Below are 15,346 nucleotides of genomic sequence, written 5' to 3'. Positions count from 1 at the left end.
CGGGAAATTACAGGCCAGTTGTCTTAATATCTGTCGTAGAGAAAATGCTGGAATCTATTATTATGGAGGTTATAGCCCTGTGGTACTGAGAAAATCTCAATGCAAAGAGACAGGGTCAACATGGTTTTGTGAAGGAGAAATCATTTTTGACTAATTTATTGGAGTTCTTTTGAGAAAATAATGAGTAACGTGAATAGAGGGGAACCCTTGGATGTGGTGTTTTTGGATTTTCAGAAGGCATTTGACATGGTGCCATACTAAAGATTACTGCACAAATTAAGAGCTCATGGCAGAACTTGTTTAAAAGGTATTTGGATCTGCATCTGAAATTTAAAAAATAAATAAATTTAGAGTACCCAATTAAATGTTTCCAATTAAAGGGCAATTTAGCATGGCCAATCCACCTACTCTGCGCATCATTGGGTTGTGGGGGCGAAACGCACGCAAACACGGGGAGAATGTGACCCAGAACCGGGATCGAACCTGGGACCTCAGCGCCATGAGGCTGCAGTGCTGACCACCGCTACCGTGCTGCCCACTGCATCTGAAATATTGTAACTTGCAAGGCTTATGGACCAGGTGCTGGAGAATGGGATTAAAATGAGCGGCTAATTTATTTTTTGACCGGCGCAGGCACAATGGGCTGAATGGCCTCTTTCTGCACCATAACCTTTCTATGGTTCTGTGGTGTAGGGATAGAAGATTGGTTACCTAACAGGAAGCAGATAGTAGGGATAAATGGGCCATGTCTGTGTTGGGAAAGCCCTGCTGCCTCACGGCACCGAGGTCCCAGGTTCAATCCCGGCTCTGGGTCACTGTCCAAGTGGAGATTGCACATTCTCCCCGTGTTTGCATGGGTTTCACCCCCACAACCCAAAGATGTGCAGGTGAGGTGGATTGGCCACGCTAAATTGCCCCTTAATTGGAAAAAATAAATTGGGTATTCTAAACTTATAAGGAAAGAAAAAAATGCCTGTGTTGGGAAGATATAACGAATGGAGTGTCACAGGGATGAGTGTTGGAGCCTTGATGGAATCCTGATATTGATGAATCCTTGTATTTTTCCTCAATAAAAGGACCAATTCCGTACACTGGTAAAGTTCACTTTTGACATTAATGTTAGGCTGACGGTACATGATTTCTGATATTTCGAGAAAACAATTCGGCCAACTAGCCAGTACAAAATGTAATAAACTTAGAAGTGATTTAAAGAAGAAAGCACAAGGCAGAGTAAAGGAGCACGGGTCAAGAACCGGCTTGGAGAGAGAGAGATAGATAGATGGTTTGAACAGAAGCTAACTTGCTGGGCACCTCTGTTTTAGGGAGATGCTTATCTTTGGGTTAAACCTTGCTTTGTTTCTAATTGTCCCGGAGGACCCTGTCTTTGGTTTGCCCAGCTAGATGTCCGTCAACTAGCTGATAAGGTGAGTAGAATAGATTGGATGGAATTTGCTGCAGTATGACTTAATTTTATTCACGTTTGTACCTCTGTATGTGCATCTTTTAAGGTATCAGAACTTGATCTCTTTAATGGGTTTGTCTGAGGAGATTGAAACTTGACTAATCTCTGTCTAGCAGGGCTTCGCCTCTCTGGCTGTTTCTATCACTACGAATGGCATTCTAGTATGGGGTGCATACCTTTTGTAAGATCAAATCAGACTGAATTTAGAGTACCCAAAATAGGGGCAGCACGGTAACACAAGTGACTAGCACTGTGACTTCACAGCACCAGGATCCCAGGTTCGATTTCCCCACTGGGTCTGTGCGGAGTCTGCCCGTTCTCCCCGTGTCTGCGTGGGTTTCCTCCGGGCGCTCCGGTTTCTTCCCACAGTCCAAAGGCGTGCAGGTTAGGTGGATTGGCCATGCTAAATTGCCCTTAGTGTCCAAAAGGTTAGGAGGGGTTATTGAGTTACGGGGATGGGGTGGAAATGAGGGCTTAAGTGGGTCGGTGCATTCTCGCTGGGCCGAATGGCCTCCTGCTGCACTGTATGTTCTGTGAATACACAAGCTTCTTACTTTTTAAGTCTACGTTTTCCTAGTTCAGAAACTTACTGAGACTTTGTTCTTAATGCCACTTTCCTAATTTAAACATGTTTCTTGATTGTAGGCTTTCAACAAATCCCTCGAGTATCAAAACTTAGTTCCATCAGGCCTCAACTATTTACAACCTATATAAATGACTTGGAGGAAGGGACTGAATGCATAGTTGCTAAATTTGCTGATAATACAAAGATAGATAGGAAAGTAAGTTTTGAAGAGGACATAAGGATTCTGCAAAGTGATAGCTGTCAAGTGGTTGGGCAAAAATGTAGCAGCTGCAATATACCGTGGAAAAGTATGAACTTCATTTTGGGAGGAAGAATAGAAAAGCAGAATATTATTTAGCAAGAGAAAGGCTGCAGAACTCTGATGTTCAGAGGGATCTGGGTGTCCTGGTACATGAATTACAAAACGTTAGACTGCAGGTACAGCAAGTGAAGAGGAGGCAAATGGAATGTTAGTGTTTATTGCAAAGGAAATGGAATATAAAAGTAGGGATGTTTTGCTACAATTATACAGGCATTGGTGAGTCTAGAGCTTTGTGTGTTGTGTACAGTTTTGTTGTTATTTAAGAAAGGATATAATTGCATGAGAAACAAGGTTCACTTGACTAATTCTGAGGATGAATGGGTTATCTTACGAGGAAAGATTGGACTGTATGGTTGGGCCTGTATCCAGTAGAGTTTAGAAGAATTAGAGGTGATCTTATTGGAAAGTATAAGGTCCTGAGGGGACTTGATAGAGTGGACGCTGAGAGGATATTTCCCCTTGTGGGAGAGCCCAGAACCAGGGGACACAGTTTAAAAAGATGGGATCTCCCATTTAAAACTGGTTTAATATAATCCTCTTCTCCAGAGAGTGGTGCAAACTGAATTATTGAATATTTTTAAGGCTGAGTTAGATTCTTGACTGACAAGGGAGTCAAAGGATAGATGGGCTAGACAGGGAACATAGAGCAGAGGCCGCAATCAGATCAGCCACTATCTTATCAAATTATAGCGAAGGCTTGAGGGGCTGAATGTCCTATTCCCTCAATTTGTTTGTTTGTTTTGCCAGTCACCTTAAATCTGTATCCTCTGGGAATGGGAACATTTTCTCCCTGTCTGCACTGTCGAGACCCCTCATAGTTTTGAACATCTTTGTCAAATCTCCTCCCAACTTTCTCCGAGGAACACAACCCCGACTTGTACAATCTATCCTCGTCACGTAACTGAAGTCCCTTGTTCCTGGAACCATGCTTTAAACATTTTCTGCATCGTCTCTGATGCCTTCACGTCGTTCTTGAAGTGTGGTGCCCAGGACTGGGCACACTACTCCAGATGACACCGAAGCAGTGTTTCATAAAGGTCCGCTCTAACTTGCTTTTGGACTCTATGACTTGTAAAGCACAGGATCCCATGTGCATTTTTAATTGCATTTGAAACTTGGCCTGCCTTTCAATGATTTCTGCACCTGTATTCCCACAGAATTCCTACAGTGCAGAAGAGGGCCATTTGGCCCATTGATCTTCACCGACCCTCTGAAATAGCGCCCCGACCTATCCCCATAACCCTGCACATCTTGAGACACTAAGGGGCAATTGATTATGGCCAATCCATCTAACCTGCACATCTTCGGACTGTGGGAGGAAACCGGAGCACCTGGAGGAAACCCATGCAGACACGCGGAGAATGTGCAAACCACACCGTCACCCAGGGCCAGGATCAAAACTGGGACCTCGGCGCCATGAGGCAGCAGTGCTAACCACTGCCACCGTGCTGCCCTCTCCTTTTGAATTGTATTCTTTATTTTATATGTCCTTACCCTGCCCTTCCTATCAAACAGGTTCGATTCCCGGCTTGGTCAATTGGTCTGCCTGTTCTCCCTGTGTCTGCGTGAGTTTCCTCCGGGTGCTCCGGTTTCCTCCCACGAGTCCCAAAAGACGTGCTGTTAGGTGAATTGGACATTCTGAATTCTTCCTCTGTGTAACCGAACAGGTTCCGGAGACTGGCGACTGGGGGATTTTCACAGTAACTTCAGTGTAGTGTTAATATAAGCCTACTTGTGATAATAATAAAATGAATCACTTCACACTTCTCTGCATTATATTTAATCTGCCACTGGACCGCCCGGTCCGCAACCTGTCCGTATCCTCTTGAAGTCTGTCATTATTCTCCTCACAGTTCATGACACTTCCAAGTTTTGTCTCGTCTGCAAATTTTGAAATTGTGTATTCGAGTCTAAGTCATTCATATATGTCAAGAAAAGCCGGGGTACTGATCCTGATCCCTAGAGACCTCCATTGTTCGCCTCCCTTCAGTCCGAAAAACAATTATTACTCTTTTCTGTCCTTTTGGGACACAGCCTTTAAATTTGTTCACAAGCCTGTTTGTGGCACTCTAACCAATGCCTTTTGGAAGTCCATCGACCCTGTCTGTTACTTCCTCACAAAACACAATCAATTTGGTTAAAAATGATTTGCCCTTAACAAATCCCATACCAGCCTCCCCGAACAGGCGCCGGAATGTGGCGACTAGGGGCTTTTCACAGTAACTTCATTGAAGCCTACTCGCAACAATAAGTGATTTTCATTTCAAATCCATGCTGGCTTTCCTTCATTAATCAAGTGACTGTTCATTTTGTCCTGGGCTATGATTTCTCACCACTGAGGTTAAACTGGTTTGCCTGCAGTTACTGAGCTTATCATTGCATCCTTTTTATGAACAAGGCTGCACTGTTAGCAATTCTCCATTAGTAGGAGGATTGGTAGTCCATCGCTCTGCAATTTCCACCCTTATTTCACTCAATATTCTAGGATGTATCTGACCCAGTCCTGGTAACTTAGAGATATAAAGTCGAGCCAATGTTTCTAATATTGCGTCCAACCATCTTCAGCTGCTTCATTAATGACTTCCCTTCCAACACAAGGTCAGATGTGGGGATGTTCGCTGATGATTGCACAATGTTCAGCACCATTTGCGACTTCTCACACTTTGAAGCAGTCCACTTGAAAATGCAAAAAGACCTGGACAATATCCAGGCTTGGTTGGACAAGTGGCAGGTAACATTTCCACCGCACAAAGTGCCAGGCAATGACCATCTCCAATAAGAAAGATCAAACCACCGCCCCTTGACATTCAATGGCATTACCATCATTGAATCCCCCACTATCAACATCCTGGGGGTTACCATTGACCAGAAACCGAACTGGACTAGCCATATACTGAGGTTACTAGAGCAGGTCAGAGGCTGGGAATTCCATGGCAAGTGCCTCCCCTCAAGACAGACCCCCCCCACCCCCAAAACCTGTCTACCACCTACAAGGCACAAATACTCCCCACTTGCCGGGATGAGTGCAGCTCCAACATTCAAGATGCTAGACACCATCCAGGGCAAAGCAGCCCCGCTTGATTGCTTCCCCTTCCACAAACATTCACTCCCTCCACCAATGCCAAACAGTGGCAGCCGTGTGTACCATCTACAGGATGCACTGCAGTGACTCACCGAGGTTCCGAAGACAGCACCTTCCAAACCCATGACCGCTACCATCTAGAAGGACAAGAACAGCAGATAGCTGGGAACCCCACCACCTGGAGGTTCCCATCCAAGTCACTCACCACCCTGACTGGGAAATATATCGGCTGTTCCTCAACTGTCGCTGGGGCAACATCCTGGAACTCTCTCCCTAACAGCACAGTGGGAGTACCTACACCACATGGGACTGCAGCGGTTCTAGAAGGCAGCTCACCCCCACCTTCTGAAGGGCAACGAGGGATGGACAATTAATGCTGGCCTAACCAGTCACGCCCACATCCCGTAATTAATTTTTTTTTAAATCAACCCAAATTACCAGAAGTAGATTAACTGGACATTTGTCTCGATGCTTATCAGAACCTTTACTGTGTGCAAAGGTCCAATGGCATTGTCCTGTCTAAAATCAGTAACCGCGATTTACACAGTGTTACGCAGTGACAGACCCGTCCCCCCCAGTACTGTACCCCAGTGTTATACAGTGACAGGCCCGTCCCCACCAGTACTGTATCCCAGTGTTATACAGTGACAGGCCCGTCCCCACCAGTACTGTATCCCAGTGTTAAACAGCGACAGACCTAGTCCCCACCAGTACTGTACCCCAGTGTTATACAGCGACAGACCCGTCCCCACCAGTACTGTACCCCAGTGTTATACAGTGTCAGACCCATCCCCGCCAGGACTGTACCCCAGTGTTATACAGTGACAGACCCGTCCCCACCAGTACTGTACCCCAGTGTTATACAGTGACAGATCATCCCCCACCAGTACTGTACCCCAGTGTTATACAACGACAGACCCGTCCCCACCAGTACTGTACCCCAGTGTTATACAGTGACAGACCCGTCCCCACCAGTACTGTACCCCAGTGTTATACAGTGACAGACCCGTCCCCACCAGTACTGTACCCCAGTGTTATACAGTGTCAGACCCATCCCCGCCAGGACTGTACCCCAGTGTTATACAGTGACAGACCCGTCCCCACCAGTACTGTACCCCAGTGTTATACAGTCACAGACCCGTCCCCACCAGTACTGTACCCCAGTGTTATACAGTCACAGACCCGTCCCCACCAGTACTGTACCCCAGTGTTATACAGTGTCAGACCATCCCCCACCAGTACTGTACCCCAGTGTTATACAGCGACAGACCCGTCCCCACCAGTACTGTACCCCAGTGTTATACAGTGTCAGACCCATCCCCGCCAGGACTGTACCCCAGTGTTATACAGTGACAGACCCTTCCCCACCAGTACTGTACCCCAGTGTTATACGGTGACAGACCCGCCCCCACCAGTACTGTACCCCGGTGTTATACAGTGACAGACCCATCACCACCAGTTCTGTACCCCAGTGTTATACAGTGACAGACCCGTCCCCCCCAGTACTGTACCCCAGTGTTATATAGTGACAGGCCCGTCCCCACCAGTACTGTATCCCAGTGTTAAACAGCGACAGACCCGTCCCCACCAGTACTGTACCCCAGTGTTATACAGACAGACCCGTCCCCACCAGTACTGTACCCCAGTGTAATACAGTGACAGACCCGTCCCCACCAGTACTGTACCCGTGTTATACAATGACAGACCCATCCCCACCAGTACTGCACCCCAGTGTTATACAGTGACAGACCCGTCCCCACCAGTACTGTACCCCAGTGTTATACAGTGACAGACCCGTCCCCACCAGTACTGTACCCGTGTTATACAGTGACAGACCCGTCCCCACCAGTACTGTACCCCAGTGTTATACAGTGACAGACCCGTCCCCACCAGTACTGTACCCCAGTGTTATACAGTCACAGACCCGTCCCCACCAGTACTGTATCCCAGTGTTAAACAGCGACAGACCCGTCCCCACCAGTACTGTACCCCAGTGTTATACAGTGACAGACTCGTCCCCACCAGTACTGTACCCCAGTGTTATACAGTGACAGACCCGTCCCCACCAGTACTGTACCCCAGTGTTATACAGTGACAGACCCGTCCCCACCAGTACTGTATCCCAGTGTTATACAGCGACAGACCCGTCCCCACCAGTACTGTACCCCAGTGTAATACAGTGACAGACCCGTCCCCACCAGTACTGTATCCCAATGTTATACAGTGACAGACCTGTGCACACCAGTACTGTACCCCAGTGTTATACAGTGACAGACCCGTCCCCACCGGTACTGTACCCCAGTGTTATACAGTGACAGACCCGTCCCCACCGGTACTGTACCCCAGTGTTATACAGTGTCAGACCCGTCCCCACCAGTACTGTGCCCCAGTGTTATATAGTGACAGGCCCGTCCAAACCAGTACTGTACCCCAGTGTTATACAGTGACAGACCCGTCCCCACCAGTACTGTACCCCAGTGTTATAAAGTGACAGATCCATCCCCACCAATACTATACTCTCGCTAACCAACATCTCTAATTTTTCTCACCAGGTATAAAGCACAGACCTGTACCCACCAGTACTGTATCCCAATGTTGTACAGTGACCTCACAAGTACAGTACCTTAGCTATCAAACAGCTCTAATTTCTATCGCCAGGAATAAACCACAGACACAATCTAGTATGGTTTGTTTTTAAATTTTCCTCGGATCAAGTAGCTGGATTTGCATTCCCATTGTTACACTAGTGTCCCCATCGTTAATAATAATATAACAATCGCTTATTGCCCGCGCTGCTGGCATTGTTCTTCATTACAAGCTAGCTGTTTAGCCAACTGTGCTAAACCAGCCCCTATAATACTAGTGTCCTAGTATTTGATTTGATTTATTATTGTCACATGTATTAGTATAGAGTGAAAAGTATTGCTTCTTGCATGCTGTACAAACAATGCATACCGTACATAGGGAAGGAAGGAGAGACTGCAGAATATAATGTTACAGTTATAGCAAGGTGTAGAGAGCAGAGAGTTTAAAAGAGTTAGAATGAACTTTTAGCCTAGAACAAGAGTAAAAGATCGAATTAGAGGGTATGCTGGGCACAGCTTGCAAGACGTTGCCTCGCTCCGGTGCCACTTTCTTTCACAAGTAACAAGACTAATGTTACTTTGGGTGGATGTTTGTTGCTGCACATCACCAAACTCTCTCTCTCGCTCTGTCCCTCAGTATCACATGCGGATCCACCAAGATGAACGGAAATACCTGTGCCCAGAGTGTGGCTACAAGTGCAAGTGGATTAACCAACTCAAGTACCACATGACGAAACACACAGGTAAAACATAGCCAGAGCACTGTGCCAGATCACCTCACCAGGCATGTATCGTCTGATTGTCAGAGATCACCCCACAGTCGCTGTGCTGGTTACAGGAGTGTGCAGTTGAGCTGTTCCCTGCAGGGGAAGGGAGAGGTTACATGTTCTGCGAGTGGTATCTTTGCAACCAAATTGTGTTTCCACCACACTTCCCGCGAGTTTATAGTGACGGATTGGGAGCAACTGTTAAGTGTTCGGACAATTTGGGTAAGCAGACCAGAGATTGTAGTTACTGTCACTCTCTGTATCCAGATAGCACCCTTGATTTGGCGTGGGGAGTGGATAACGATTAGTGTGTACAGTCAGTTGTTTGCAAGGCCAAGTGGGTTAGTGCACCTAGTTAAATGTAGTAGTGATTAGTTAGTATGTCTGGTTAATACCATTGATCTGGCTAGCTAGTTAAATGTTGAGGTGATTGCAGTAACTTGGTTAGGGCAATAGTATTGGCCTCGGTAAACAGGTTAGGAACCCTGGTTAGGGTGCCTGATTAATGGTGTTGAGCTGGGTAACCTCTTCGCTGTGCCCAGTTAATCATGGCATTCTCGTTCACAGGTGCCAAACCCTACCAGTGCGATGAGTGTGATTACTGCACCAACCGTGCGGACGCACTGAGGACCCACAAGGAGACCCGGCACAAGGAGACAAGGAGCTTTATTTGTGAGCAGTGCGGGAAAGGATTCAAGACTCGCTTCCTCCTGAAGACTCACCTGAAGAAGCACAGCGACGCCAAACCATACGTCTGCAGCGTGTGCTGCCGTGGCTTCCGCTGGCAGGCTGGCCTGCGGCACCACTATCTCACCCACACCAACGAGCACCCCTTCTTCTGCCGCCACTGCAGCTACAAGGCCAAGCAGAAGTTCCAAGTGGTCAAGCACATCCAGCGTCACCACCCCCCTGAAGGCTGCTGGCGACCCCGGCGAGGGGGTGGGCAAGGTGCAGGTGAGCCATGTCCTGTGCCCACGCGACAGCGGGGAGCCGCAGCCCACCCACCCCCTCAGCTCCACTGGTACAAACGACGAGCTGCTGCTCAGCCTGAATGCCAACTCTTAGTTAATGGAAGGGTTGGGGAGGGGGATGATTGGAAAGCCTTCATCTTCAGGAGGCTAGCGGTACCTACGAGTGGTGCTGCTCCACCGCCTGGGGTTTTGATGTATCAATCAGGGGGTGTCGCATTAACCAGAGATGCGTGTGTGTGTGCGCGCGCGCATGCACAACCTGCCTCGTATTGATGCAAGAACCCAGAAAAAAGACCACGAATTCTCCATTTTAAAACAAAAAACTGACCTTCTGCTACACTGTGATCTGTTGAGAGTGTCACCCTGACTGGGGTCGAGGAGAGAAATCCTGCAGCGGAGTCTCGTAGGGAAAGCGGGCCAGCACCTTTTTGGTTTGGGAAATGAGTCGTGGAGAGGCACCCAAACCAGAGCAGCACGACCTGTCGCAGCGCCACTACGGCATTCTGGGCTGGATCGCTGGAGTGCCGCATGCTCTGGAAGGCGGAGAGAAGGAAACTGGGCTCCCAAAGAGTGAGCAGGGTGACGGCTCGTGGTAACGAGACATGATAACCGACCTCACTAGCTGCGCATGTGTCTTTTTGTGTGGTGATAGAGACATTTGTTGATCAATTGAGCTTCCGCTGAAGGACGCGATTACTTAACTGAAAATGAAAGAATGTTGATTTCATGCTCTCAGCCTAGCTGTATGATGGAAGGTTGCTGCTAACATGCCCACAAGACCTGACACCGGAGTCGGGCAATATATGAACCCTGGGGGTAGAGTGTATGGAAATTCTAAAACCACTTCAGAATGGACTTTGCACTGGGGAGTTCTTGCTACCCATCTCTATGGGGGTCCTGGCAGCAGGAATTCTGCCCCCCCCCCCTCCCCCCTTTTTAGTTGTCACGATGCATGTGTAATATACAGCAACTGCCAGAACAAGCCAGAGAACCCAAACTGGGTCGGACCTAGCCGGGGAAACAGTTGCATGCAGTTTGCTTAGTGTCCTCGGGGAGTGAGCAGGTTGAGCCAGGACCCCTTATCTTTAACACTAACCTACTACACGGCAAGGCTCCAGTTTTGCTTGCGCACCATTGCTGACCTGCGTGCTGACATTTCCCCTCCACCTGTTAGCCCTTCCCTCCTTATTTCCACTTGCAATATTGGTTTCTGCCAGGCAAGGGAGAATTCTGGGTCCCGCCTAACGAACGTTCTTGCACAGAACATACAGTGCAGACACAGGCCATTCGGCCCAACGGCTCCATGCTGGTGTTTATGATTCACATGAACCTCCTCCCACTCAAATTTATCTCGCCCATCAGCATATCCTTCCAACGCAGTCTTTATTGTCACAGCTGTCCTCCCATTCCACTCTTGAAGGTTCTGACCATTACCGGTACCGTTCCGTCAGTACTGAGCCCCAAGCATCTGGCCTTTATATATCAGCTCTGTTGGTGCGTATTGACAGGATATTAGACAATGAGGGCCATTATAATTGAGCGGGTCGGTTGCTCTCGCCCCTTCCCCATCATTGACAACCAGGCAATGGTGACGGGGCCGTTGGCCCATTTGCTTGTTGGACCCCTTCCCAAACCATGCCCCAGCTGTAAGTGAGGCGATTTAATATCCCAGTTGCCTGCGCACAATGACCAACCAACTCGGTACCGTTGAAACTGGGGTCCTTTCTTTGGCTTGATATCGGAGCAGTTGAGCCCATAAGAAGCCCCTATGTTAATTGATCATAACGTTCCCCGCTGCTGCTCAGAAACTATCCTCGCTCTCGAGACTGACCAAGAGACACAGAGAGAGAGAGAGTACATTGACTCGTGCTGGAGGTCCAAACTAAACTCCCAGCAAAACAGCCTCTAGTTTCTTGCAGTACAGAAGAAGGCCAGCCAGCCCATCACGACTGTGCCACTGGGTAGCACGGTGGTTGGCACTGCTGCTTCACAGCCCCAAGGTCCCAGGTTGAATTCCAGCCTCGTGTGAATCTCTGTGCGGAGTCTGCTTGGGTTTCCTCCGGGTGCTCCGGTTTCCTCCCACAGTCCAAAGACGTGCAGGTTAGATGGATTGGCCATGATCGATTGCCCTTTGTGCCCAGAAAGGTGTGTTGGTGTCAGTGGGTTACAGGGATAGGGTGGAGGTGTGAGGCAGCAAGGGCTGGTGCACACTCGATGGGATGTCCTCCTCTGCACTGCAAATTATCATAGAATTTACAGTGCCCAAGGAGGGCATTCAGCCCATCGAGTCTGCACCGGCCCTTGGGAAGAACACCCCACCCATGCCCATACCTCCACCCTATCCCCGTAACCCAACCTAAGGGTAATTTAGCATAGCCAATCCACCTAACCTAAAGTCTATGATTCTTTGAAAGAGCTTCCCCATGAGTCCCACTCTTCTAGCTCTTTCCCCGTAGCTTGTGAATTTTTGCCCCTTTCAAATATTTATCCAGTTCCCTTTTGAAATTTCCTGTTGAATCTGCTTCCACCGCAATAGATTGCAGATTATAATCCAGATCCTGTTTCCCATGTTCCTGTAAAACTCTCTGCACCAAAACAATTCTCTCCTCTCACCTCTAGTTTCCTTTACCAGTCATCTTCAATCCCATTCCTCTGGTTATGGTAACAACTTCTCCTTATTTACCCCATCAAAAACCCCTCTTAGTTTAGAAAGCCGCTATTTAAATCTCCCCCCTTGACCTCTTTACAGAGAACATTCTGAGTTTGACCTTGGATCTATTAACCTGTTTCTATCATGGGGGGGAGGGAGCTGTTTCCCTGTCGGTCCTGTAGCCTTGACACTGCTTCCCCCTCCTCCTCGCTGACACTGGTGCGAGAGTGAATGCAGATCGCCGAACCCCAGGCCCGTGTTTGGAGTAGGCTCGCTGGCCTCTGTGGGGGGAGGATTGACCGAGGAGCGGCTGCTTTGGGATCAAACCCCCTTTCGGGTGCTTCATCCACAAGTTTGGGCCTGGCTCAGCCTGATTCCAAAGGTAGGGGAACAAGAGGCGATAAAGCAAATAGAACAAAGAGGGAACCTACTTTTCCAGAACTAGGGTGTAGCGCGATGGGATTAAACATCAACGAGACCAACACTGGTCCAACACTTGGGCATGAGTGCCTCTTCCGTCTACTGTGTGTCAAAGACTTATATCCATGACTTCAGATCCCTTAATGCTTCACAGCCAATGAAGTGCTTTTGAAGTGTAGTCACTGTTGTAATGTAGGAAATGAGCAGCCAATTTGCACAAAGTAAACTCCCAAAACAGCAATGTGATAATGACCAGTTAATATTTTATTTTTTGGTGATGTTGATTGAGGGATAATTATTGGCCAGGACACGAATCCTGCTCTTGTATGAAATAATGGCTGCAGGATCTTCTATGGGGCTTCAATTTAACGTCGCATCAGAAAGGTGGCACCTCTGGCAGTGCTGCACTCCTTCAGTACTGCAGTGCAATTGGCAGGCTTAATAATCAGGCACAAGCCCCTGGAGTCAATCTTCTGATTCTACCCACGAGCTACACCTGGCAACGCAGGGCCGGCCTCAATCTAACTCCTGGCAGTACAGCTGTGGCCTTGTCCACCGGTTAGTTCAGTTAGTGTTGGGGTTGCAGCTTCATTCAGAAGCCTCCATCTTGGTGTGTCTGTCCTGAAGTGAGGGGGGTCAGAATAGGTTCCCCGGACCCCACTTGGTACTGCCTTCGAGATTTATCACATGCAAGTGCTCACCTGGCCTCAGCACCTCCATATGTGCCCTTCCCAATGGGCACAGCCAGGTGCCAGTTTGCCATGTCCTTAAACACCTCACATGAGCCTGCCGGGCCGCTCTTTGAGATTGCCAATGAGTATTGAGTCAGGGATGGATGTGCGTGACCCAGAGTGCTGTCTGTCCAGCTTGGAACACAGTCAGAGTCTGGTCTGGTTGGTAAGGTGACTGGCCCAGGGTCCAAATCATGGCTCCATTACTGACAGACACATGTTCAGAATTTTAAAAATCAATCCCCAAAATAGCCCTAAGGCGGTTAATTTTCCTGGACCAGCTGCAGTCTGTTACACACAGAGTCTCCCCCCCCCCCCCCCCACACAGAGTCCCCCCCCCCCACACAGAGTCCCCCCCCCCACACAGAGTCCCCCCCCACACAGAGTCCCCCCCACACAGAGTCCCCCCCCCCCACACAGAGTCCCCCCCCCACACAGAGTCCCCCCCCACACAGAGTCCCCCCCCCACACAGAGTCCCCCCCCCACACAGAGTCCCCCCCCCACACAGAGTCCCCCCCCACACAGAGTCCCCCCCCACACAGAGTCCCCCCCCACACAGAGTCCCCCCCCACACAGAGTCCCCCCCCCACACAGAGTCCCCCCCCCACACAGAGTCCCCCCCCCACACAGAGTCCCCCCCCCACACAGAGTCCCCCCCCACACAGAGTCCCCCCCCACACAGAGTCCCCCCCCACACAGAGTCCCCCCCCCACACAGAGTCCCCCCCCCACACAGAGTCCCCCCCCCACACAGAGTCCCCCCCCACACAGAGTCCCCCCCCACACAGAGTCCCCCCCCCACACAGAGTCCCCCCCCACACAGAGTCCCCCCCCCACACAGAGTCCCCCCCCCACACAGAGTCCCCCCCCCACACAGAGTCCCCCCCCCACACAGAGTCCCCCCCCCACACAGAGTCCCCCCCCACACAGAGTCCCCCCCCCACACAGAGTCCCCCCCCCACACAGAGTCCCCCCCCCACACAGAGTCCCCCCCCCACACAGAGTCCCCCCCCCACACAGAGTCCCCCCCCCACACAGAGTCCCCCCCCCACACAGAGTCCCCCCCCCACACAGAGTCCCCCCCCACACAGAGTCCCCCCCCACACAGAGTCCCCCCCCCACACAGAGTCCCCCCCCACACAGAGTCCCCCCCCCACACAGAGTCCCCCCCCCCACACAGAGTCCCCCCCCCACACAGAGTCCCCCCCCCACACAGAGTCCCCCCCCCACACAGAGTCCCCCCCCCACACAGAGTCCCCCCCCCACACAGAGTCCCCCCCCCACACAGAGTCCCCCCCCCACACAGAGTCCCCCCCCCACACAGAGTCCCCCCCCCACACAGAGTCCCCCCCCCCACACAGACTCCCCCCCCCACACAGAGTCCCCCCCCCACACAGAGTCCCCCCCCCACACAGAGTCCCCCCCCCCCACACAGAGTCCCCCCCCCCACAGAGTCCCCCCCCCACACAGAGTCCCCCCCCCACACAGAGTCCCCCCCCCACACAGAGTCCCCCCCCCACACAGAGTCCCCCCCCCACACAGAGTCCCCCCCCCACACAGAGTCCCCCCCCCACACAGAGTCCCCCCCCCACACAGAGTCCCCCCCCCACACAGAGTCCCCCCCCCACACAGAGTCCCCCCCCACACAGAGTCCCCCCCCCACACAGAGTCCCCCCCCACACAGAGTCCCCCCCCCACACAGAGTCCCCCCCCACACAGAGTCCCCCCCCCACACAGAGTCCCCCCCCCACACAGAGTCCCCCCCCCACACAGAGTCCCCCCCCCCACACA

At 50.6% G+C, this 15,346-nt stretch overlaps 1 protein-coding gene across 1 annotated transcript in view; it reads left to right on the top strand.

Annotated features, from left to right (window-relative positions):
• znf142 (zinc finger protein 142) overlaps positions 1-9,998 on the top strand; it is a 42,248-nt gene extending 32,250 nt beyond the window's left edge. The window contains 3 exon segments of the mRNA XM_038790165.1: positions 8,654-8,759; positions 9,351-9,688; positions 9,690-9,998. Of these exon segments, the coding sequence (XP_038646093.1) occupies positions 8,654-8,759; positions 9,351-9,688; positions 9,690-9,848 (603 nt within the window). The 3' untranslated portion in view covers positions 9,849-9,998.
• The last annotated feature ends 5,348 nt before the right edge of the window (positions 9,999-15,346 follow it).

The sequence above is a fragment of the Scyliorhinus canicula genome, chromosome 2 (genome assembly GCF_902713615.1).
Source record: "Scyliorhinus canicula chromosome 2, sScyCan1.1, whole genome shotgun sequence".
NCBI classification, from domain to species: domain Eukaryota; kingdom Metazoa; phylum Chordata; class Chondrichthyes; order Carcharhiniformes; family Scyliorhinidae; genus Scyliorhinus; species Scyliorhinus canicula.
Note: the sequence above shows the minus strand (reverse complement) of the source record. Positions and strands in the feature narration are given on the sequence as shown.